The sequence below is a fragment of the Zootermopsis nevadensis genome, unplaced genomic scaffold (genome assembly GCF_977971745.1).
Source record: "Zootermopsis nevadensis isolate Lab colony 2312 unplaced genomic scaffold, Znev_1.0 Znev_ptg000011l, whole genome shotgun sequence".
Lineage (NCBI taxonomy): Eukaryota > Metazoa > Arthropoda > Insecta > Blattodea > Termopsidae > Zootermopsis > Zootermopsis nevadensis.
In genome coordinates, this window is record NW_028259143.1 from 654,997 (window position 1) to 680,683 (window position 25,687).

The 25,687-nt window shown below is 35.9% G+C and overlaps 3 protein-coding genes and 1 non-coding gene across 6 annotated transcripts in view; 2 read left to right on the forward strand and 2 right to left on the reverse strand.

The window, feature by feature from the left end:
- Window positions 1-309: 309 nt before the first annotated feature.
- Ns4 (Nucleostemin 4) lies at window positions 310-7,451 on the reverse strand. The gene is made up of 12 exons (XM_087346985.1): window positions 7,045-7,451; window positions 6,072-6,180; window positions 5,759-5,969; window positions 5,121-5,261; window positions 4,604-4,814; window positions 4,164-4,259; window positions 3,730-3,818; window positions 3,151-3,276; window positions 2,809-2,934; window positions 2,096-2,243; window positions 1,598-1,738; window positions 310-755 (listed from the first exon to the last, which is right to left on the reverse strand). Exons 1-12 carry the CDS (start codon window positions 7,145-7,147, stop codon window positions 418-420), a joined length of 1,839 nt encoding a protein of 612 aa, XP_087203111.1. The 5' UTR covers window positions 7,148-7,451; the 3' UTR covers window positions 310-417.
- A 372-nt stretch (window positions 7,452-7,823) lies between these two features.
- Window positions 7,824-15,473, forward strand: mah (solute carrier family member mahogany). Of its 2 annotated transcripts, none has more exons than XM_087346987.1 (8): window positions 7,824-8,071; window positions 9,087-9,240; window positions 11,488-11,656; window positions 12,096-12,284; window positions 12,470-12,714; window positions 12,940-13,146; window positions 13,666-13,954; window positions 14,648-15,473. In XM_087346987.1, the coding sequence occupies exons 1-8, from the start codon at window positions 7,964-7,966 to the stop codon at window positions 14,784-14,786; spliced, it is 1,500 nt and encodes a 499-aa protein (XP_087203113.1). In that variant the 5' UTR covers window positions 7,824-7,963; the 3' UTR covers window positions 14,787-15,473. The 2 variants fall into 2 exon arrangements, with proteins under 2 accessions (XP_087203113.1, XP_021940407.1); XM_022084715.2 differs by having other exon boundaries at window positions 7,839-8,071; window positions 13,666-13,861.
- A 350-nt stretch (window positions 15,474-15,823) lies between these two features.
- fry (microtubule binding protein furry) overlaps window positions 15,824-25,687 on the forward strand; it is a 67,978-nt gene continuing 58,114 nt past the window's right edge. For both annotated transcript variants that reach the window (XM_087346977.1, XM_087346978.1), the window contains exons 1-15: window positions 15,824-16,217; window positions 17,410-17,504; window positions 17,671-17,721; window positions 19,819-20,001; window positions 20,120-20,316; window positions 20,720-20,907; window positions 21,528-21,710; window positions 21,953-22,160; window positions 22,826-22,963; window positions 23,307-23,541; window positions 23,628-23,806; window positions 24,062-24,286; window positions 24,692-24,835; window positions 24,933-25,161; window positions 25,359-25,567. In XM_087346977.1, coding sequence (XP_087203103.1) covers window positions 17,459-17,504; window positions 17,671-17,721; window positions 19,819-20,001; window positions 20,120-20,316; window positions 20,720-20,907; window positions 21,528-21,710; window positions 21,953-22,160; window positions 22,826-22,963; window positions 23,307-23,541; window positions 23,628-23,806; window positions 24,062-24,286; window positions 24,692-24,835; window positions 24,933-25,161; window positions 25,359-25,567 — 2,415 coding nt within the window. In that variant the 5' untranslated portion in view covers window positions 15,824-16,217; window positions 17,410-17,458. The remainder of the gene's footprint in view (window positions 16,218-17,409; window positions 17,505-17,670; window positions 17,722-19,818; window positions 20,002-20,119; window positions 20,317-20,719; window positions 20,908-21,527; window positions 21,711-21,952; window positions 22,161-22,825; window positions 22,964-23,306; window positions 23,542-23,627; window positions 23,807-24,061; window positions 24,287-24,691; window positions 24,836-24,932; window positions 25,162-25,358; window positions 25,568-25,687) is intronic.
- On the reverse strand, window positions 15,847-16,089 carry LOC147874020 (RNase MRP). The gene has a single exon (XR_015534843.1).

Genomic DNA, 25,687 nt, shown 5'->3' on the forward strand with positions numbered 1-25,687 from the left:
TGAACATTTTCGAGTGACCGAACAATTATAGTTAAATTGGAAACTGACTTACAGATAGCGGAATTCATATCAAATACACTAAAAAAGTAAGCAAAAAACAAGGAACTGTTTATTTCTGAAACTGTCTTCAATAACATAACACAAATCAAAATGTACATTGCATTAAACAAACAAATAAATAAAATGTAAGACTTGAGGTTCTCACAACAGTGAGTATGAAGATTTCCATCTTCTAGGTTGTTGCGCTGTGTAGTCTGGTCGATGTTAACCAACGTTTCAGAGGTCATATTGCCGCCCTGATGACGGAGGCGGTATGACCTCTGAAACGTTGGTTAACATCGACCAGACTACACAGCGCAACAACCCAGAAGACGGAAATCTTCAAATAAATAAAATGTTTTGAAGCATTCACAATGCTTAGTCTCCAGTATCTAGTACTGAAAACTTGTTACAAACTCCAAATACTGCTTTTAAATCACCGTCTTCAGGTTCAGAATCTGTCTCTAATTTAGCATCTTCATAACTCAGTTGATCGCCTGCCTCGTTCCTTCCTTCCTCCGTGGCTCTACGGTCCTCTGAGGACCTTGGCCTCCCTACGCCTGCCTCCTGTACTTTCCAATTTACCTCTTCTTCCTCTGATGCTGATGATGTAAATTCACTCTCTCCATCTGCTGCTGCTGCTGCTGCTTGTTGTTCACCTGTCTTACCTTGAATCCAGTGAACAAGCTTAACATCCTTATGCGTATCCCAAAACCCTGGAAAAGAGCATAAAGACTATTACCTTTGCATACACTTTCTACAAAATCATTAGTACTTCTCGAGCAAGGCCCTGTTCCTGTCACCACAGCAACACGGAATAACTAAATCTGAGCTGTTCCAGTCTTTATGGGCATAAAGGACTGGTTTTAGTGAGCAGGACAATGATAACCTAAAAACAGGAATATATTATTATCATTAAAGCCAAATATAAAATTGTCCAAGTTGGTGCACCGTGAATTCCTTCGATAACAGAGATTTATGTGACGAGGCAATTCACATCTGCCTTGTGTTCACAGCTGAAATCTCTGATTTTCAGTATTTCCTTTGTTTGGGTTGATGAGTTCCACCAAAGTACAGTTAAGTAGAAACATTAGGACCATCAATAGAAAAGGAAATTAGGTGTAGAAATTTCAAATGACAGTGATTCTGATAATAATGTTATGCCAAAACTATTGAGACATTTTGGAATCATAAGAGCTCAGCACTGTTCCTAAAATAAGTCACTTTTTGATGGAAGCAAGATGAACTTGTCTTCAGCTACAAGAGCAATGTGTGCCAACATTTTACGCTTCAGAAAACACTGATATAATAGCACCTTTAAGAGTCTGCTGATTAGCATTTTTGTCATGCTAATTATGGTACGGGAAAGACAACTTCTGTAGATGATAGACGGTAAGAATCATATGTTATGAGCAATCAATAATCTGTACATAACTGTATACCTGTCTTTTTTGTTCATATTAGTGCAGACAATCTTTATTACAGATCTGAAAGAACTTCTATAAAAATCGATGCCTTTCAGCCAAGTTAAAGTTTTCAATACAGTTGCCTTGCTCACCTTTCTTATTAGAATATTCAGGAGGATAGAGACACAAGCAGATCTTGCCATCTAATGCCATGCGTAAGAGGCTATTAGCAGCACGATACGAGTCAAGGCGAGCTGCTCGAGCTGTGTAGAACCCACGGTTCAGAGCCCAGCCTATTTAAACCAAGAAACAAATGGCCTTAATACAATATCTGGTGCATGAGGATTCTTTAAACTAGAAATGGAAAGTTAACAAATGCTAATTTTGAAAGTCATCTTGCAGAATTTAATGTAATTTGTAGTAAGCTGCTCTGAAATGCTGGTCAATATGTACCAGACTACATGGTGGGATTACATCCCAGAACGCTGTCACAGCAAGAACCTTATTAAAGTAAAAAAGTTGGAGAGCAGAAGAAAGTTTTTAAGAATGCAATGAAGTACTATGGATGTTAATGATCACTTCTTTTGCATTATTACCTTAAGTGTTGCAAGTATAATACAACAGTAACAGATTGTTGGTTTATAAAATACCGTCACAGATATCCATGGCAGACCATTCATCATCTTGGTCTGGGTGTTGCAGCTTCAACAGATTGGGCAAGTCTATTCTTTCAGCCAAGTACTGGACTGCAGAAAAGGGTTCTCTCAGCTGTGCAATTGGGAAACTTCCCATTAGTACCTGAAACATGTTGATTCTCAGATGTTAGGAAAACCAACAATTTTTTATCTGCATATATTACATCACCAACTGCAAGACTTCGTCCAGTATCGTAAGAACTTACGCGAGGATCCAAAAGAAACAGACATCACAGGTGTCATATGAATATAATTTGGACATGTTGCCACTTTTTCTCGAACCCTTGAACAAGCATGTCCATATATCTTGCTCTCTGTTCATTTATTCAAATGTCAAGGGAAATAAAAAGTGCTGGAAGTTATGTCGTCACAAGATTACATTGCAAGTACACACAAAAACTTCTGATCAAGGTAATAAAACTGGAACAAAATGTATCCACAGTGTTTACGAACATGGAAGTCATGCAACTATTTGTGGTAGGAGCCAGTAGTCCCACTTACTGTAGGATCCTTAAATTCTATGCTGTAATCAGTCTTCAAGAAAATATGCAACTTTTGTTCCTGCAGTCTTTTATGTAGAATGCAGCTGCACTAAAATTTATATCTAGCTTTCTATTTGACAGTATTCTTTTTGTTTTTTAACCTTTTGTGTGTGAATTTTTATATACCTGAACAGTCTTTGGGACTTTTGAAGGGAACACAAGGCCCGGACAATCACATAGCCTGACATTTGGAGTTAGGTAGATGGTCTGGAAATATTTTGTGTGTCCTGGTGTCCTAGAAACACTCACAACCTGGAACAAGAGAATGCAGACTAGTATTATTCTCACGCTAATAAAACAATAAAATAATGAAGTATATGCTATAATTAAGAAAGCCTGCTAAAAGACAAACTTGTACATTTATACCATTAAGGAGTTGGAGTTAACGCTTCATTCTCCAGCTCCATTCCTTTCTTCTTCTATGAAAACATCATATCAGCTGAGGTGTAGCAACTTATTTCTTCTTACCTTTTTTCCCATAATTGCATTCATAAGTGATGACTTCCCCACATTTGGCTGGCCAATGCAGCCTATTGTTAAGGTTCCATCTCTGTATTTCTCATGTTGAACATAGCTGGTGTCCACTTTCTTCATCTGAAACAAATTATGATATGATACACGCATATGATCAGTTTGAATTTTCATTTTGGAGAAACATGTTTGTTGTAACTCAACACCCATAAACATACCGTATCTGGCTACAAAGATCCTGATTTAATACTGGAAGTCTGTACTAATCACATAAAATTAATATATAACAATGTTTCCATTAACACTTTATATCAAATTGCAGATTTGCAGTTTACCAGAACACAGGTATACAGATACCTTAAAAAAAGTGAATTCAAAACATCGAAGTCTTCTATAATGCAGAAATATGAATGAGAAAATAAAGCATAAATATAGGCTACACACCAACGTGAAGCATATTAATTTAATGATCTCTGTAAATATGTCTATTCCCCGTAAAAAAACAAACTGGAGTCCTGCTGCAAAATGGAAAATTCATGAAGGAAAGGATATAACTTCATACTCAGTAACACTTACTTCAATAGTCTCACCCACTTCAACATATTCATCATCAAATCCCAGTTCCATTTCTTCTGATATTTTCTTTTGCCATGAACCCAGATCAACTAGAAATAACAAATGGGGGAAAAAAGGTTCGTAATCATAAGCAATTCCACAGACTGTCATAACAAAATATGTTCAGGTTGTTTACTTTGTAAGAGTTATGATGAAATGCAATAACAAAGAAACTCTGCTATATGCAGATGGATGGACAGACAGGCAACTAATAAAAAGTAAATGTGCTGAAATAATGTCACTAATGTATGAAAAATAAAGTGTGCCATGTTTGAAAATGTAGATAAGGAATCACTATATTAAAAAAAAACTTTACTCAAATGTGGCTAGTCCTGAATGTGGCAGATTACAAAATTCTGGTTAGCAAACTGATTTTAATCTACTACAACACGAACCTTCACTATTGACGATACTCTTGCATGCTTCAAGTAGCATCTTTGCACCCTCAGCTGCCATCCGAAGCTTCCCTCGTCTACGGCGTATCTGCAGGCCTAAAAACAGGTATTCACCAAGATTCAAGTTTTCTATTTCTGCAACAGCAGTAACTTTCTTTGTTACTGTGAAACGATAAAGAAACTGACTCAAATAGAAATTACATAATATAACAGTAAAGGACTTAAAGAAATTAATCTCCCTTTATTAGCAAAAATTACAATCAAAACTGAAAACAAACCAAAGATATTTAATGTTGGTAATTCATTTAAAAAATGGAAAACCTAAGACATATAAATTATCTGATTGTATTAATCTGGTTATTTCTTAGTCCCTTAACTTCAATTGCAAATCAATGTGCCTTTGTAAACTTTTCCTTTGTAAGTAAGTGAGAGTCGCATACCAGCCTTGTTCTCCTGGTTGCCCCTCAGATTGTACACAGTGAATGACGTGAAGGTCAAAATGTGAAGAGCAGGGTACTTCTCCTTAAAGTAATACTTCCAAGCAACAACTACTGGAGCTGGTGCCAAGTCAATTTTATTCAAAACCAGGATCATATCTTTGTGCAGTATCTCCGTCACATAGTTATAAACCGATGGAGGGAACATGAGTGCCTGCAATGGCGTTAAATTCATTACACATATAAACTGTGTCAGCTAACATAGGTATACCTGCTGCATTCTGTTCTTTGTATGACATGCATGAAATGAGTAAAGAATGGTGCTTTTGTGTCCAGACGGATATGTATTCGTTATCTTTGGAACTAGGCGTGAATTTAATATAATTTTCATAATTATCAACTACCGGCCTGCTTTGACTCAGAAGGAATCTTTCATCATATTCCAGGACATCTGAATCTCCATAAAACATTTTTATGCCTGAAATTATTCAGAGCGGTTAGTTAAGAAGCATAGACTTACACAGAAACGTATGTCAACAATGACGAGAACAATATCTGACATTTCAAGAACTCTCCATAGCTGTCTCCATGTCTCCAAGTTTAATTCAAAATAACTAAGCTCTTTCCAACTGAATTTCTTCTTTAATTCTGATACATATTCCTGAAACAGAAAATAATATTTTTTCATTGATGCAGATAATTTGTTTCATATGTGAGTACCAGTTTTTAATTTCTGTATGAAATAAAAGCAAAAGTCAGGAAATATAAAAATTTATATTTAATAATATTGCATCAAACACAGAGCATATGTGCATGAATGAAATATAAAAAAGCTTCTGAATGGAGAGTTATAATAAACAGCCCTTTACTGTTCTGAATTTATCTGACAAATATGAACAAGCAAATTACATCAGCAATCAAAGATAAGAACAAAAACTGCCAGTCAATAGAAGTAAAAATACACATTTCTTTTATTGCACACATCAAAACATGATAGTTTTTCTGAGGTCACTACTACTAATACAGAAAATTGATAAAATATTAATTTTGTCAGAAAGTTTCATGATCTGATCCATGTATCTTTACTTATCAGTCTTCCATTACACAAGATTATTTAAAAAACAACAACAAAAATCTAAGATTAAACATGGTATTTACCCTGAAGTACTTATGTTCCCCAGCTTCCAGCTCGTCTATACTCATGGCAAAGTTCCATGCCGGTCGTTTGGGAAAATCAAGTTCTTTCAGGAAGAAGTCCTCAATAACTACCTCCAACCCAGAAGCTGGCACAGGGATAATGGATTTACGAGCTTCTTCCTTCCGTTCGCATATCTCTGCCTCAGTCTCGCAATGGAATTGGAAGGCATACCTATGATAAATATGTATATAAAAAAACATTTATTATTATACAAAATAATGGTTACAATGTGAAATAACAATTCTTAAATATAAGTCAGCAATAATGGCCTACCGGTTAGGATTTGCTCTGCTATGTCGTGTCACCGGTTGCTGATTCAGATTTATAATGTCACTGCTACCTCTATACTCTGATCCATCTGTAACTTTCTTAGATGGAATTCCTATAGGTAACAACAGAAAATATAATTTAAAAAAAAAGCAAAATTAGAATCGATAACTAAAAGATATAAAAATACACTTATATTTAGAATTCTTACTTGGTTTGTTCTGGCCTGTACTGAGTTTTTGGTTAATATTATTTTCACATTTTTTACTACCACATTTTCTTGTGACAAATCTGCCAATTTTTAAGGGGATTACTTGTAATATTTCTTTTATGGAAACTGTTTCCAACAAAGGGCACTACACTCAACACAACTTGTGTAAGAACTAGGCAACACAGTGCCTTTGTGGCAGACTCTGTCAACAAATGAAGTCCACACAAAACTCATTTGTGCAATGAGTAGGGTGAGGTACCTTCTTCGACATTCTTGTTAACACCACCAGCAAAAGTAACTTCCACTACCATTGTCACTAATTTATGTTTCCAAGTTTCAAATATAAGTTTATTGTCATACTTTAACTAATTACTAAAACATACTCAATTATGGATAATGTCATATGAACAATTATTTTATGTTTCAATTTACATATTCAGCTTTCAATAATCATTCTTATATTCAAAGCCCCATGGTGTACTGGGAAAAAACTTGCAACAAACCAGTTGAGAACTGCTGGCCTATCCTATGTAGGGGTATTGACACCAGATACTGCAATTAAAATTACGCTATCCTGATTGGGGTTTTCGTGGATTTCCTCAGTCCCTCCACACCAATGTTCCTTAAATTAGGCCACGACCGCTTCCTTCAACATCCTTTTTTAATTCATTGTTCACGGTCATACCTAATTCGACGCCATATAGTCTGAGCGTCGTCAAATAGACTGTAAATAAACGAAATACATCCTATTCGTGCAAAACTACTCACTTTCACTAGTAACTACAAGTGGTGTCTTTTGCTGTTTTTTGCCTTTAAGCTGTGCCTTCTTTGCCTTTCCACTAAAAGGAACTTTCCTTCGTCCTTGTGGCATCTTCTTACGATTTTTGGCGAAGTATGATACCGTTGCTTGGATATCTTTCCGTAATCACACATCACAAACTACAGACACAATCAACACAACCAGCTATTGAAAACTAAATAGTTCTCGAGTTTTCCGCTTTAATGTCTTTGGTATTACAAGTTTCAAACACGCAGACAAACCACTACATTATATGTTACGCAGTGAATGTGCCATGCATTTCATCATCAAAATCCATTGCAGTTTTAATTAAAGATTTGATCACATTTTACTCCATAGGTAGTCATGTTAAATTTCTTGTCCTATATTTGGATACACCTTAATTACGCCCATCACAATTTTGTGTAAGCTATAGAAGGGAAAAGCAGTATTTAAATTACGTCATGAACCCAAATGCATTTGCAAGATATCGAGTTTTCAGGTTTTATACCCCACATCCAAAATGCTACGAAGCCTAAAAGTGACTACATTAACAAATAACACAAGTCCTCTACTTCTATATGAACGAACGTGTATGGCCAGTGTTCTGATATCTGGCAGATGTGAATTAATGAATAAATTTTATATAATGTGTTTTTGAATTCATGATCACGTTAATGTTACGTGATGTTTTAGGGTTGAGGGTCCATCCATGTTAATACTGGCTGTTGACACATATATGTGGAAGGTATTACAGAAGTAATGTGTTATATCTATCCGTTTAGATTCATTGAAAGTGGAGGGTTTGACGACATTAGGGCGCGCATTGCAGTTTAATGTCATTCGTGTACAACGTGTGAAGTAGTGCGGTAAAATCTAGTTCTGTGAGCTACACATAGTTGGATTGTTATGATGAATGGAAGAAGAAAGTATACAGATTACTGTCATTTAGATAATTCCATAGATTTCGGCGAAAAGCGAAGCATTTCCGGTGAAGTAAATTTTACTCACGAAGAGGTTTGTAGTAGAATTCTTGTTTAATAATATTTTCAAAACCTTTTACTTACATACTTTAAGGACTCCATGTAATTGGCATTAGTGTTGCTTCCACCTTTGAAATTTATACATAGCCATATTATTACTGATTGCAGGAAATTGAAAAGTATGAGATTGTGGTGGTCGCCCGTGGCATAACATTTATATAATGTTTATGAAAACCAGTCCAATGGTTCAAGAGTTGAAGATTAGAAGTAATTATATTACCAAAGTAATGCATGACAACTTTTGAAGCAGTGGGAATATGTTGTGACCAAATGTTATGTCTAAGGTGGTGAGATTGACTCCAGACACAAAATCTGTATTTTATTGTTCTTTTAATCATATTTAGTTCTCTCAGAACTCAGTAGAATAAAACATTTTTGGATCTTGGAATTTCAGTTGCATTTTCTTGGTATTTAATACTGTGGTGTGAACTGTTATGCTTCCGGTGAATGTAGAAATTGGTATCTGTAAGTGAAATTGCAGGTATTGCTTTCACATTATGTTAATTTCAACGTTTTCTCTTCTTCAAAATATATTAAAACATACTCAGTACATACTCATGGTTGAGATGGCTGGGGTTTGATCCCAGTCAGACAGCTGTTTTTATACTGCTGAAAGTTAGCTGGATCATAAGGCCAACCACTCACCTCTGTCAGATGCTGGGGTTAAAAACATGACGAGCTTTGCTTTCTTTTTTCACACATGTCTTCTTGTACTGAAAATGGGGCTAGTTTAGCCATTACCTTTATGTGCGTTAAACCTTATTTCCATAAATGCTGTCACTGAAGTTTCATTGTATTTATAAAAATATTTTTGTTATACAAATGAATCTTTCATTATGATACACAATGTTTTCTCATGATTAATAGGAACTTCTTTCTGTATATGCTGTAAGATGATGATCATAGTTGTAAATTCTGAACTTCTGTGAACAATAAACTTTGTAACTGAATGCTAGCTATTACCACATCTAAGTTAATTTCTGTTTCAGGAATCCATTGCCCTGAAACATGGAAACAGTTCATCTATTTATTCTTCCACCAAGGGACATACAGGACTTGGTGTCCTTTCAGCAGCCATTTTTATTGCAGGTGAAATGGCTGGTAGTGGCGTTTTGGCTTTGCCTCGAGCAGTTGTTGATTCTGGTGCGTTATTATGTAAATACCTCTGTCACAAAATCAAGTACTTGTGCCATGTGGGAAATTTTAAATTGTGCTAATTGATCTTCTGCCATAAACCTTGACCTATTTCAGGCATTAGTTCTTTCTTTGTCCATTTTACTAATTGATAGAAATCATTAAAGTGTCCCTCAGATAATCTAAAAGTGAAATATTTTCCTGAATTTAGTTTGTTCCATTTGTTCCGAGTATTAATAAAATTGATCAAAGTAGCCAAATTTTGTATTTTCAGGTTGGCAAGTTCATTATTGGAAAGTAAGGATGCTATATTTGTGTGTGTGGGTGTGTGTATTGAGGTTATTTTGATTGATTTCACTCGCTTAATAAGAACAGCAAAGGGACTTGTGTAATTGAGATGTCATTGGAAAACCAGGCCACAGTCATCCATATGTGGGCATACATGCATAAATACGCAAGAAGCTGTCTGATGATCTAACCCAAATTAATTTGTTTCCCATTTTATGAAACACTGATAACATTTGACATGAATGTAGGAATGCATTAGCATCTCCATAGATTAGTTCCAGGATCCTCAAAACATGATTATCAGGGTCATGGTAGCAATGAAAACTAGTTCAGGATTATTTTATCTGTAGAGTGTAGAGGAGTCCAGACTCTTTAGGTGGCTACCAGTTTAACTAATATTAGTACAAAAATATCAAAACAATGCAATGTTTTCGAATATTTAAAGACAGCAGGTATTTCAAATCTAAAACTTCTTGACGATGGTGAAGAGTCAATTGAATAAAAATTTTCTTGGATATTATCCATCGTCTAGTAAATATAAAACGTAAAACGACGTTTCGGAGATGGGATCCCGATCTCTGGAGATAGGGATTAGCTCTATCTAGTGGGCCCAACTGTGTAGGAACCTGAAGACGGAGATAGAGTCCCATCTCCGAAACGTCGTTTTACGTTTTATATTTACTAGATGATGGATAATATCCAAGAAAATTTTTATTCAATTGACAGCAGGTATTGTTCTTAGTGGAAGAAAATGCTGAGAGATAAAAAGTGAACATCATAATGAACCATTGTTTAGTAACAAACATCTTGTTCATAATCTGTAGCGAGAAGTACATCTGTGTGATGTGGTCAGGTCGTACAATACACAATTTTTTCTGTCTGTTATCAGAGGTTGTCATGGGTCACTGACCATTTCCTTGTAAGAATTACTAAACTTATAGAATCGTAAATTCTTTGTGTAGACAGAAAGTTTTTTAATGCTTGACCTTTGTTCATATTTGTACAGAACATCTGTATGCATGTTGCATCACTCAGCCGTGAGTGTATTATATTTATGATGTGGCTTTTGTTTCATGCCTTATCATGTTTTCCCACTTTCTACCAGTAGCTTATCATAACTGTTTGTGACTTGTATGTGTAAATATCAAAAATCAAACAGAATTTTAATAGGATACTTCAGTATTCATAACTTTGGTCATTTTATGCAACTGGTTCAGGACAGGGTCCATTGGCAGTCTTTTGTGAGCATGGTAATGGACCATCAGATCCAATAAAAGGCAGGAAGTGTCTTGACCAGCTGAACAGGCATCAGTATCACAATGAGGACTCTGTTTCCTGGAGTTACTGTTTAAAGAATTCAACATTTCAAGTCTGTGTGACTCATGGATCAAGATTCATAGTATGTGTGATCTAGTGACTCTTTCTCCTGCCTTTATTTGTCGCCTACTGAACTCTGACTTGTGATTGATCTGTCTGACCTGTACAGCAATAAATGTGTCACTGGGCTGTCCATAATTTTGTCTTTATTAGACAGTAGTGATTGCCACATTCATAGAAATATTGCATATTCTGAGATTTTCTTGTGCATTTGATTTTACAATATAAAATTACAACTGGATCCATATGGAAACATTCTTATATTTAATTGAAATGTTGCCTTATATCATATCTCCCATGAATGCTTCATATCTAACCTGTCTTATCCTTTTGATCATCTTAAATCCATATTGGACACCTTAGTAGTTGGTAAAAATGTCAAATTATGAAGCTTCTCATCATGTAGTTTTATCATAGTAAATAAAAATAAAAGCAAGGAGAAATGAAAAAATAAACTTCAGATTTTTTACATCTCTTTATTCATAAACATATTACTTCAGATAGACTGTTATAATATAATGTAATAATTACTGTACTATATTATTGTATGTTAATGTAATAATTAATGCACTATATTATTGTATGTACTAGGCTGGATTGGACTGGTTCTGATTGTGTATTTCTGCATAAATGCGGGCTATGGAGGAACAAGGCTAGGAGCGTGTTGGGCCATTCTAGAGGAACGGTACCCAGAATACAGAAGCCCTGTAAGAAATCCGTATTCTACAATTGCTTATAGAGCAGTGGGAAGATGGGGCAGGTACACCATTTCTCACTTCCATAAGTGGCAATAACACCAAACACATGATTTCTCTAACACTATTATTGAGGAAGTAAAAATCAAACAAGCATCATATATATTTCTGTTGTTATATGATACTGATCATGGTGTAGTTTTCTTTATTTATTTTGTTGCAACTTACTATACTTGCTTTTATAAGTATGTTTGGTAAATTAATTCATCAACAAGAGGCTTATCTAATTATTTGTTTTTGTATATGGAAGAATTTTAGTGTTGGTATCATATTCTGTGTACAAAATTGAAACTGAGTAAATTATGATATGGCAGTAAAGTTAAATTACCTTTAGTTAAAAAATGAATTCAAATATCACACTTGTAGCTTAAAATTTATATTCTTCATATGTATGTTAGTTGTAATATGTTGTTGATAATTTTAATTTTTCCTTCTTACATTCAGTTTGTTGGTGTCAGGATGCATTCAGTTCACACTTTTTGGGGCTGGCACAGTATACCTGCTTCTTTCATCGCAAATCATTCACGAACTTATTGAAAATATAATACCAGATGTTGGATTCTGCATTTGGTTTTTAATCATTGCTGCATTACTCTGCCCTGTCATGTGGTTGGGAACGCCCAAAGATTTCAGGTATCTGTCACATTATGTCTGTTCTTTTGTTTGTGTGCCTAAAGTAATGACTCTGACATTTTGCAAGGACGTGGTCAGAGTATGAAGCAGAAGTAACATGTCTGGCAAGATGCATGGATAAAATTTATGCAGAAGTATTTTACTACAACTGGTATGCGTATATTATATAACCTGTGTTGTTTCAGTCTGGTGGGTATTGGTGCAATTGTGACAACAGCATTTGCTTGTATCTTCATCTTTGCACAGATTGTCTTGGATGGATCACATTTAATTGAACCTGTGAAACATGATCCCCATGGTTTTAGAAGTTTCTTTCTTGCCTTTGGAACCATCCTATTTGCATTTGGTGGAGCATCTACATTTCCAACCATTCAAAATGATATGGTACAGAAGAACAAATTCTCCGTTAGTGTTGTTATTGGCTTCTCAGGTAACTGTCATTTGATGTTTTTAGAAGTATGTTTCAGGATATCTTAATTTGGTTTTCTGTTAAAGCATTGATTTCTACTTTAAAAAAATATGATAAATATTTGTGAAGGGTATAAAAAATTTATTTAGTGTGAAATGTCCTCAAATTTACCATGTTGTACCATTGAGTTCAAGAATATTAATTTTACTGAAATTTGAATAATTCCTCTTCTTTTTATTTCTTCAGTTATACTGATTTTATACCTGCCAGTGGCTGCTGCTGGCTACTTTGTCTACGGCGAAGCAGTAAATTCGAACATTGTGCTGTCAGTGAAAAACACAAGTTTGGTGATGGCAGCAAACATGCTTTTAGCTATGCATTTGGTCTTGGCATTTATTATAATCATTAATCCAGTGTGTCAAGAACTAGAAGAGATTTTTGAAGTCCCGCATAGTAAGTAAGAGCAATATACTTCATCTGTAAAGTGTGTATAATTTAGTACAGAATCCTTGAAAAAATATGTTACACTGATTCTGTGTAAGTACTGTTTAGAATTCAACTTTGAAACTTGTAAGGAATGCAGACAAGGCACAGTTCCTTCACATTTCCCAAGCTTCTACAGTCAGAGTTGAGTTTCAGACAGTAGCTACCATTATATCAAAAATTCCTGCAACATGTTCATATCAGCTGTGTTTTGTTTTTTTTTGTTTTTGGAGTTTTTGTAGTGTTTACAATTTCTTCCATATGCATAATGGAAGAACTCCTCAGAGTAGACCTGGACAGCTTCTCCGCACTTATAAAAATTATCTCAATATTTTGTAGTTTCCTGAAGATACATAATAAAATGTGTGGGACTGTAACTTATAGAAACAATGCAGTGCGTTGTCATAGGGATGTGAAATATGTAACTTCTTTGATAAATATTTACAAAGTTCATAGTTTTGCTTAAGATACTGTACTTTTTCTTTTCAGAATTCCATTGGAAACGATGCTTAGTTCGGACAGGAATGGTGTGTGTAATGGTATTAGTTGGTGAAAGCATTCCAGAATTTGGGAAAATATTATCGTTAGTTGGCGGTTCTACTATCACTCTTCTTACATTTGTGTTTCCATCTTTCTTTTATATGAGATTATGTGACCAGGAAAAGCAGCAGAATTGGCCTGACAGGTATTTCTGTCTTATTGTACCTATGACATCATCAATCACAGGAGAATTTTGTTGCCTGCCCACTCTTGAGGCTTACCTCATTAAGCTAGGAAAGTAAGAGAATTTACAGCTGAATTTTGTAGTTTATAACTATAAGGCACTAATCCCTTGTAATAAATTGTAAATCTTGGAATAAGATCAGTGCGAGGTCAGAGCAGGTTTCTTGTTTAACCTTGCATGGATGAATTAATGCATGTATCCTTTTTTAAACTAAAATGTCTTTTCATTATATTTTCATTTTGTACTTAACTAGTCGTAGTCGACCACAGAAACGCAAGAATTTTTAATGTTTTTGCAATGCAGGCACTACACTCGCCTGGTCTTGTCTTTCCACGCTTAGTATGCGACTCCCTCACCATCTTTATCCAGTGCTCTCTCACAGTGAATACTCACTGTCCTGGAGCAAGTTTTCAGCTGCCTGCTAGCAATGAAAGTCAGCTGGTTTCCTCGTTATTCATAAAATTGTAAGGGTGTACGCACTATTAACGGGAAATCAAAACTATTTTTTGTTTAATAATTTAAAATTATTCAGATTTTACTGCTTCGAAGGTTTCATTATTAACTGCAAATTAATTGACTCTTGAATCGTCTGCATCAAGAAGCATACAAAATAATATGTTCTTGGATAGGGGCTGATGATAACTTCTGACTGAATTATAATTTTGGTTATCTGGTAACAATGTAATGAGGCTTGACTGTTTATTTGTTATACCTGGAACAAGACTTGGCATGTTTTCTTGTTTGCAGGAACATACCGGCATACATCCGGGTCTACCTGTGGGAACTAATACTTATAGGTTTTGTTGGTGGCTCAGCATCCACATACAGTGCAATTCTGGAGATATTTGGAGAATATTCAGTGACAAAACCATGTTTCTTTAATTGATTTTTATTCATTCATAGTTATTATTGATTAATTTAAAACAATCTGTTATGTGTAATGAGAACATACAGTGTGCTGGTATAACTTACTTTGATAATGGCATATAACTTCCTGTCTTTGCAGTGTAGTATTTTTTTGTCAAAGTGACTCCATTTGTCATGTACTCAAATAACAATTCTTCAACTTAAAAAAAGTAGCATTATGAGCTTTCAGAAGGTCATGAATCCTATTAATAAACCAGTATGCCCTAATATTATTGTATGTTTGTACATCATAGTTGAAAAAGGCAGTAACGCACCTTCCATAATTTGAATTCACTGATTAATCACTGATAGTTTTATTCAACATGTGTTATGTTTTATTTTCATATACCTGCACACTAACAGGGCAAGGATTTATATGAAGATGAGCTGAATGTGGAGTTTGATGCTGGTCTACTGGGTTGCTGTGTGGATTTCTAGATAGACACCAACATTTTGGAGGAACATACTGCCTCCATCTTCAAGTCAGAAGATGGCAGTATGTTCCTGAGAGACAAATGTACCCACCTACAAATCCAAGCAGTGTTATAATTCCCTTTAATGGTATGATTGTAATTTTGCATAAATGTTGGGTTTAAAGGAGATCTTTTAGTTAAGTGCCATACCTACATTAGGAAATAAACTGAACTTGAGTTTCTGACTGCACCAATACCTATATTTCTTTCTCCCAAGGAGTTACAGATCACCTGTAATATTATCTGATTTAAGGTGGGTTCATTGGCTTTAAACCAGTTGTTCAAGTTACCAAAGACATTACTACTGGAATTCTGAAAATAGCCACTATTAGAATGATAGATAATACCAGTATTATCATCAAATAGTATAGGCTTTGACAGAGAATTGATTATTTGGGGTAGATTACTGATACATGAGACAAAGAGGACCAATTATAGAACCTTGAGGAAGCCCATGTTTTACAATGCTGGGGTTTCAATGTGAGTTGGGGGTTTGTATTATAAATAGCACGTTTTAACAACAAATTTGGACAAGAAAAATGTTCCCTATCATAATCACAAAAAGTGAGTTCTGACAGACTGAGCCCCATTATGTTATTTACATAACCCTTGCATTACTATGCTATGACCAACACAGCCAAACCCATTCCTAAGATCACGTTTGCACGATCCCATCCGTTATGGAACGTTGGTTGCTGCTTCCGTGTTTAAAACGTGACACTCTCTGCCAGCGATCCGGGGACTTTCCTCAAGACAGTTGAGCTACAAAGAGCTCTGGGTGTAGTCTCGAAGCAAGGATCGACAGAACTCACCCAACGTTGCTTTACGAGTCAGTAATATATACTTATGAAGTTGGAGATAATTGCATCTACAGTCTATAATAATCAAGATGTATTTTAAAAATTTATGGTGATGATAATACTTCCCATGTTTCAACCGTAAGCTCAGTTGATTTTTTTACGTTAAGTAAGAACTGTATTAATATCCCGTACAGAATTAAATGTGTCATATTCACGATTCGGCACAGTTGGGCTTGATTCATTTTATAGACATCGTGAAAATACCACATAAAATTTGACTTTTCATCTCGGCTTGGTTGTATGATTTTTTAATAAATTAATTTTTGTCGTTTTATTTGTGGCTCTGTGGTAGTCTTCTCTGTGTCAAGTTGACGTTTTGTGTTGTAATCCTTGTATTGAACTGAATTAATTTTGTATAGTGTCATGCAGGAGCCTGTTTCTGTGTAATGCAATGAATAACTTCGCTATTGGATTTAATAGTGACAGTTTACCGTCTTGTCTGTCACGAGTCAAGTAAGATTTTGTTGAAGTGTTTCATAAATGACAACTCCATTCACATTTCACTTTCATATTGATCAGCATTGACTTGGACACCAAGACAGACAGACATTATGAAGTGCCATAGGTATTTCGAATTGAGTATTTCCGGAAGTTCGTAATAGTGTCCGATATGATGTTAATTAGTTTGGTTTGTAGTATAGAATAGAACATATTTACATTCCATATATCCTTCATAGCCACAAGTCAAGGATATAAAACGTATCATAGCAACTCTATTCTGTCCTGTTTTGAGAAAGTTTTCTTGTTATTGTCCACAGTTTATGAAGTTGAATACATGGATTTGCTTGCTCAAAGCTATTTCAAGCATATGAATGTAGTCAGCAGTCTGGTTGAAAGCATGTTCAGTTTTTCTTGGTGGTATGGGTCAATATGAGTAACTCTTTCACATTTAAGCCAAACAGATTTATGTCAATTTTATTTGACATCATGGCAGAAATTGAGAATAAATAGTCAGAATTACCTTCTCTGTTTATCCCCAGTACATGCCAGACAGATATCACTTGTGTTACTTGTTTTGTGATGCCAGTGCAGACGTTAGAACCAACGACAAACTGAAGCTTCATATGTGCAGAGGAAATGTGGAGAGGTTTGATGGCACCAAGAATAAGTGAATAACAGTAATGAAATTGCACAACTCTTTTTGTACATTAGTGTCCTTCAAAGTGTGTAACATAGTTGAGAATATTGTGTGAAACATGTGATGTAAAATTTTATATACTTTGGGGCTCTTTTGTCATGTATGTTTGCAGAAAATCTTTTTATCTTTTAGATATATGGGAATTAGTTACGTAGCTCACTTATAGACCCAGTTCAGCAGGATGCTCCTGGAAGGGGAGGAGGTGGTGAAAGGGGACATGGCAGAATGTAAGTTATCACTGACTATGTTGAAAATATCCCAGAACCAATCATTGTTAGGAATTGAAACTTTATAAATCTCATAAATATTGATTGGATTATAAAACTACCAATGTTTTCAGTCTTTTTATATAAATTTTATTATTTTATGTTTAAAATGCATGTTTTTTTACAGCAAGCCAAGAACCAGCAGGCACTGGAGTCACTGCAAGTGATACTATTGGTGGTAAGAAACACTTGTTATAATTTTTTATTTGTGCATTACTCCTTGTTTGAATTTGTCTTGGAGTGGCCAACTTTATGTTTAGGGTTTAACCTTTTATTTTCTGTTCTATGCATGTTTTGGAAAATTTTCTTTCAGAAAATATAAGTGGTGAAATGGTGAGCTTTCCTGTAGTGTGTGGTTCGTTAATTTACAAGTAATATCTGAAATGAAAGTCATATTTGAAGAAAGTTAGACAATGTGAATGTTACTAGTGGTTATTGCAAACTAAACTAATATTTGTGTTAGAAAAACAGGCACAAAATCACATTCACACTTCACTTTGTAGATGAGAAGGAAAGAGAAATAAAATGTGAAGATGTAGAGTGGATTTATCTAGCTCATGATAGGTTCCACTGGCTGGCTGTTGTGATTGCTATTATGTTCTTTAAGGTTTCAATAAAGAGCAGGGATTTTCTTGACCGATTGATTGTTAGTTTCTTGGGAAGGACTCTGCCCCACAGAGTTAGTTATTGATTGTCAGAGCGACACTTGTGTGTTTGTGGAAGAATAGCCTGCATAGTGAAGTCCAGTTTCAGTATTAATCAGGTTATGGGATAATAAGGCTTACCGAATAGGGGCTTCTGTCACATTGTTCTCTTTTGAAGTGTTGGTGTGTGACTGTAAACGTAGAGAATGCAGATTTGATGAGGGACATCGTTCCTGTGTCTTGTGTAACGGATTGTACAGTATGTGAACATTATGAAAAATAAACAATTTGTTTGCTTGTTACACACAGTTCATTAATAGGTAAGGAGGACATGTCCACCATTAACTGTAATTGCTGTATAATTCCTAGCAGTACAGAATTATAAGGGCATTTAGATTGGAATTTGGAAGAAATGTGTGTATTCTGGTATAGATTTTTACAGCTTTCCAATCTTTGCTACAAGGTACTACTGAGTACATGTACATGTACACAAGTAAATAGTGAAGATTGTTACCAAGGCTTATTTTGTAGTTTTCATTTGCACAACAGATGGTATGCTGTACTTCCTCAATTTTTCACTGTTTTCATTTGTTCTCTGCAAAATAAATACAACACTGAAGTGATGCATGCAGAAATAGTAATGTCTGTAGCTGATTAGATTAGAGTTATCTAAGTAAATTATGTTAAAGCGAAGTGTATGCTAGAGACTATCTGTACACAGATAGTACATCAGGGGTAGTGTTCAGTGTTATACATGGATAAGAAGTGTCGTGTGTTATATTCTGTTCCTATAGTCATTTGATTTCATGGTTGTGTTATTAATAGATGGGCATATCAAGTCAGGATGAAAGAAACTGAGAATATTTGTAACTGGTGTGAATCAGATACTTAAGTAGTCTGCAGTAATAATGATACAGCATAATACAGAAAGTTTGAATGCTGACAGACATTGTAAACATGCCCTGTATTTTAAGGAGATGAATTTAGTGTATGTAAAAATTGTTTCTGTCAAAGTTTGTGGTACCAGTTTCCAAACCCAGAGAGACCTTTTTTTAACTGCAACATAAAATTCACCAAAATTTACCTTGTGCAATGGACTGATTGATGATGAAAAGATCAGTCAATGGTTTTGGGGTCAGCATATTGTGATTCTTTTGGTTTTGTTGGCAGCCCTGTTTAATATGACCTGTTACCATTTGGAAGTATCTATATATAATTGTTAATAAATATGAGTAATATATGTCAGTTGATGTTAAAAATACATTTTGAAAACAAGTATGTGATTTTATAATAATTATAGTTAGGTTAGGTTAGGAAAGGGGGGGGGGAGGTGGTGATTATGAGATTGAGTTTGCATTAACTAAGTTCGTAACTCTACAATGCAGAGTCTTTCCTGAGAAGCTAGTGTAATGCTCAGTCAGATTCCATGCTTTTATGGAACCGGAAGGTTCATTACTGTGTTCACTAGATCTCATCAATGGTCCTTATGCTAAGTCAGATGAATCCAATCGACACCCTTCAAACCTATTTCCCTGAGGTTCTTGATTTCAGAATTGTTATAAGAATTTGAACTTAACTAGTACGTGGGGTGAAATGGACTAAGTATTACGTGATTGTGTGAAACCTTGCAGAAGTTTCTGAGAGTGGGCCCTCTGTTGCTGGCATAACTCCTGACACTGACTTGGTGATTCATGAACTGAATCCTAGTGCGCTGTTGGATGCTGCTGACCGCGGTTCAACAGGACATGTTGTGGAAGGGAGCAGAGCAACAGGCTCTGATATCAGTGCAACCGTAACCGTTACTGCTGCATCAGGTGATAAATCTTATCACTAAACAATTTATTTAAGTGAAAATCAGTGCATAAATGTCTTCAGTAATTAGTAATTTGTTTATAGTACTGATTCATTTTACTTGTCTCAAATCAATTTCAGGTAGTGACAGCGTGAGATCTGGGAGTGCAAGTGGCACAGTGCTGCCGTGGGGCGCGCACAAGGAGCGGTCCCCATACCCAGCCTGTGTCCACATAGACATGGACATCAGACCGGGAGAGTTTGTTATGCGCACCCTTTTTGCTGAGTTCACTGTTCAGGCAGAAAAGAAAATGGAAGCTGTGATGGCTGAACCACTGGTACTGAATGTACTTTGTTTCTGTCTTGAAATAATAAAGATGATGGTGTTGGTGATAATGATAACAAGATGATGACGATGATAATAATAGAGATTCGTTGATGGGTGTATAAATGGAATTGAAGCAATATGAATGTAAATTGTTTGTTTACTTGGTCAGTCAGCATTTCCAGTTTAGCGAAATATCCAATTGCATTTTTATATTCATTGTTTGTAGTGAATTTAAATGCGCTCCTGCTGCTAAAGTTATTTATGGAGTTTAACAATATGCTTACAGTTTTTGTTTGTTTATCTTGTTAATCTCTTCCTGAATTACTTATGCACTGTAATTTGTAATCAATCAAACCTGTATAGGCTCTGATCATAATGTTTCTGACAACACACGCTAGTCTTTTGTATTACAGGAGCGGCCATTGTCCAAAGTTCTGCAGAGGGGAGAAGATTCACAATTTGACCAGTTGTTAAGTGCATTTGGTTCAGTAGCTGAACACTGCTTGCCATCCATTCTTCGTGCTCTGTTTGCATGGTATGAAAGGCAGATGGTGGATGGAGGAACAACTGAGCAGAGGAAGGTGGACTTGAAAGGGAAAAGGTGAAATATTTTAAGAGTGATTGTCGCCATGTTCTTATGTGATCAACTAATTGCGTGGAACAGAGTTCTTGAAATGCTTTTGTCACTTAATTGGTTAAGAATTTCTTTGTGCAGGGTTCTCATGATGGTGTACTACAATCTTGATTGTTAGGTTATTGGACCTTGTCCATCATCCTGTATTATAAAATTACATGTTTTGGTGACTGGATCTGCACTCATCTTCAGGGGTTGTAAAAGCGAAGGGAACCTACTCTGTAGGGTCCATTAGATTGAACTAATCTCAATAACTGGCCAAGGTTCACTCCTTGAAATGAGTAATTTTTAACACCAGATGATGGACAAAGTCCAGAAACCTAACAAACCAAGAATTTCATTGCTTTTTATGGAATCACCTAAGGGTTATTATTGCATTTGATAAACAAATAAGATAATATGTAAAAAACTAAGACAATGGGATTCACTGTAATTGGTGAATATTCTGATACTGTTTTTTAAATAAATTATGAGAAACCCTGAATTAGATTGAGGTTTGTATGGTGGTATTACCAGTTTTGGCAGTAGATATACATGTTTTGTGTTGCAACATGGATTGTTTCTAAATGAATCGTCTGACTTTCCAGCACAGAAAATGTGGAACGCAGTGAGGCGGATACTCTTCAAGAACGGCGGGATTTAGCAGTGGAATTTATCTTCTGTCTTGTGCTGATAGAAATCTTACGTCAACTGTCTTTTCATCCTGGACAAGATGATCTTGTTACATACATAGAGAACCTAGCATTCAAGCACTTTAAGTACAGGGAAGGGTAAATATACTCACCAGATTGATAGCCATAGCTGTTATTATGGTAGCAGTTATAATTTTAATTAGTGTATATGTATATATAGATCTTTGGAACCTAGTCTGAAAATTTGTGTGTTAATGTGTCATAGAAATGATACTTTTGAGTATGGAAATGTATCTTCATTTCATAGACATTAATAGCCTTAGGTGTTGACAGGTTTCTGTATTAATTAATTTTTCTTAAATTTTGATGGAATTTTTCAGAATTCAGAGTGGACCAAATGCAGCAAACATACACATTATAGCTGATTTATATGCAGAAGTTATCGGAACTTTGGCCCAGTCTCGATTCATGTCCGTTCGCAAGAGATTCATGGCTGAACTGAAAGAACTGAAGAGCAAGGAACCAAATCCAAACACAACGCAGAGCATCATTTCGCTGCTCATGGGCATGAAGTTTTTCCGAGTAAAGGTACAAAGAAAGTTTCGTGGTGCGTTGTGGCGTTGTCTGCTGAGCAGATTGAAATTTTGTGTTCTAGGAACGCTTGCTAACACTGCCTTCGGTATTTTTTGTCTTTGTCTGCTATCCAGAAAAATTAAAGAATAAAATAGAAAACTGTAACCGCACCTTATATGTTTGTGAAGTGTGGTTTAGTAGGAGGTGAGGGTGTAGATGGATTATTAATTAATAACAAATTCTTGCTGATCTCAGCTCTTGTATTCTGAATGCCGAGTCTCGCTCATAAATGTCTGACATAAATATAATTGAAAATAATCCTGCAAGATCTCCCTTAGGTCTGTGTCTGTGTAATTATACATGTAAATAAAGTAAATTTCACTGACACGCACGCGTATATTTGATATCTTGATATTCATATTTAAACATCTAGGCAGAATATGTGTAAAGTGTGTGAGATGAGACATGGCAATTATATATTTTTAGAACACGTAGATGCAGATAATGGCGCTGGTCAGTGGAATGTACTGTTTGTACATTTATAATTAGACAGACATACGCACATCCGTATGCACACACACACACACACACATTTATGTTCAGATTTTCTATGAAAGTCTCTTTTAATAAGTGTAGGGAGTCTTAATTTTCATATAAGTTATATACTTTTTTATTTTCAGATGGTACCTATTGAAGAATTTGAAGCATCATTTCAGTTTATGCAAGAGTGTGCTCAGTACTTCCTTGAGGTGAAAGATAAGGATGTGAAACATGCGCTCGCTGGTCTCTTTGTTGAAATTCTAGTCCCTGTTGCAGCTGTAAGTAGCCTCTGATGTGTCCTGAAGTCAGCCTAGATTTGTAATTAGCAATATTATTTAGTCCTAACAGGAATGGAGTTTTTTTAAATGAATGATTGACTGAATAAAAGTGACTTTGTGTGTTAGGTTTGAGGTTCTTAGCTCAGTAAACATGTTAATTATGGTCTTCAGGGTTGTTGATGCCTTGTGGACTTGTAGGTGGGTATGGTCATTTTAGCCTTCAAGATGGATGCAGCACGTTCCCCTAAAAACACTGGTACCCACTTGCGAGTCCTGACAGCGTCACGACCCAGAAGGTCAACATCAACAGCTTTTTATGTTCTTTCTGTTTTTTCTTTTGCAGACTGTGAAAAATGAGGTGAATGTTCCATGTCTGAAGAACTTTGTTGAGATGTTGTATTCACAGACGCTGGACATGTGTACCAAGTCAAAACACAGACTGGCTCTGTTTCCTCTAGTCACTTGTCTTCTCTGTGTCAGTCAGAAGATCTTTTTTCTCCAAAACTGGCACTACTTTCTGGCAATGTGCCTTTCACATCTTAAAAACAGAGACCCCAAGATGTGTCGGGTCGCTCTAGGTAGGTATCGCGATGGTTTCTCAGTGTAATTCTATGCTTATCAGTCACTTAGTTTGAGTGTTACATGAGTATTTTTGTTCTTACAGAATCACTGTATCGCTTACTGTGGGTGTACATGATCAGAATCAAGTGTGAAAGTAATTCTGCAACTCAGTCACGCTTGCAGAGCATCGTAAACTCTCTGTTCCCGAAGGGCTCTAAAGCCGTGGTTCCGAGAGACACCCCGCTCAATATCTTCGTCAAGATAATACAGTTCATTGCTCAGGTGTGTGTTTATACAGACTCTTAAACCAGGTGATGTACAGAAATGGTATTAACAATGCAGATTAGAAAATATCACGTGACTGTCGTGAAACACGTGAATGAGAATGTGTTATTGCATAGTGATTTTTCGTACTTATTAAGCTGTATCTTTGACGGGATTTGACAACTGGGCTTGAATAATCTAAACATGAGATGGTCTTGGAGTAAGATTAAAGATTGTTGTAAAAATGTCACTGTCACTTATTTTTTTTAACAGGAACGTTTGGATTTTGCAATGCGTGAGATTGTGTTTGACTTGCTGTCAGTAGGGCGGCCAATTAAGATTATTCTCACACCTGAGAGAATGAGCATTGGACTTCGAGCATTCCTTGTAGTGGCAGACAGTTTACAGCAGAAGGAAGGCGAGCCACCCATGCCACGTACGATGGGAGTTCTTCCTTCGGGCAACACACTCCGAGTCAAAAAGACATTCCTGAACAAGGCATGTGTCATATCCTTCTGATTTCTTATCCTGTTGTTTAACATACGCAGAATAACACTCCTTTTATTTAGAATGAAGTTAAGATGCTTATTATTTGTCTCTGCAGTGACTTGCTCTTTTATAGTTGAAACTTTCCTTAATTTTTGTGAAGGAAGGAAGGGGATAAATAATTATTCTTAATATGTACCATATCATTCTGACTATTGTAACGCTGTTTGTCAAGGACTCTGGCCATGTTGTCAGCAGCAGGTCTGATATTATTCCTACCATACGCTACAATTTTTTAAGTTATAATGTACTTAAACAAGTGACAAATCTTGAAATTGAGGTCAGCAGTGTCGCTTTGGTTCTGACATAATTGATATCTTCCGAAGAATTGCTAATTTTGTTTTCGTGTTTAACCAGATGTTGACTGAAGACACTGCTCGCAGTATTGGGATGTCGTCGTATTTTCCTCATGTCCGACGAGTGTTTGTGGATATCCTTAGAGCATTAGATGTTCACTACGGACGGCCACTAATGATGACTAGTACACAGAATGTTAATAAGGTTGGCACAATGTCATGTGAATTTATGTGCTTATTGGTAATGCTGGTTTGTTATTGGGGTAATTTGAGAGGTTTTGTATGGCTCTGTTTCTTTCCAGGAACCAGATGAAATGTTGACTGGTGAACGGAAGCCCCGCATAGATCTCTTTAGAACGTGTGTTGCTGCCGTTCCTCGTGTCATACCAGATGGAATGACTGGTACCGAATTAGTCGATCTTTTGGCAAGGTTAACAGTTCACATGGACGAAGAATTAAGGGGACTTGCATATCAAAGTCTTCAAACACTTGTCATGGATTTTCCTGATTGGAGGCAAGATGTTATATATGGTGAGCTTGTTGTTGGTGCCACATGTTTAAAGAATATCATCGTGCATGCACAAGGTTGCAACACGTTTTAAATTTCATTGATTGATGCGTGGAATTTTATCAGTCAGCATTTTCTTTACACAGGGGAATTTTTTGAAGTCCAGTTGTGCTCGATACACTTCATATCACTGTCGTCAGGCTTCACCATTTTTTTTCAGGGTTTACGCAGTTTCTTGCCCGTGATGTTCAAGATACATTTCCGCAGTTGGTGGATAATGGACTACGAATGTTACTGCAGTTACTTACTAGCTGGAAGAATGCTCTGGCTCCAAATTCTCTGCGTGGGTCAAAAGATGCGATGGGATCTGATGGAGCTCGTGGAGGGAACAGAGATTTGCAAGTGGCTAGAAAGGCTGAACATGTTCAAGTGAGTGTGGAGTTTTTATAAAAGCTTTATCTATCATCTTACCAAGGTTTATCTTTATCTTAACAGCTCCAGAGAGCCAAAGCCGACTAGCTTGACTGCTGGCCTCACGTTCACATCATC

What these genes read in the sequence shown, in the direction of transcription:
- mah (XM_087346987.1), top strand. Translation starts at nt 7,964, where the DNA reads ATGATGAATGGAAGAAGAAAGTATACAGATTACTGTCATTTAGATAAT. An exon ending in TCGAGCAGTTGTTGATTCTG is followed by an intron (nt 9,241 to 11,487) that starts GTGCGTTATTAT and finishes TGTATGTACTAG; the next exon opens with GCTGGATTGGACTGGTTCTG. An exon ending in GATTTTTGAAGTCCCGCATA is followed by an intron (nt 13,147 to 13,665) that starts GTAAGTAAGAGC and finishes TTTTCTTTTCAG; the next exon opens with AATTCCATTGGAAACGATGC.
- Ns4 (XM_087346985.1), bottom strand. Translation starts at nt 7,147, where the DNA reads ATGCCACAAGGACGAAGGAAAGTTCCTTTTAGTGGAAAGGCAAAGAAG. An exon ending in AGCAGAGCAAATCCTAACCG is followed by an intron (nt 5,970 to 6,071) that starts GTAGGCCATTAT and finishes TATTTATCATAG; the next exon opens with GTATGCCTTCCAATTCCATT. An exon ending in AAGTGGGTGAGACTATTGAA is followed by an intron (nt 3,277 to 3,729) that starts GTAAGTGTTACT and finishes AATTTGTTTCAG; the next exon opens with ATGAAGAAAGTGGACACCAG.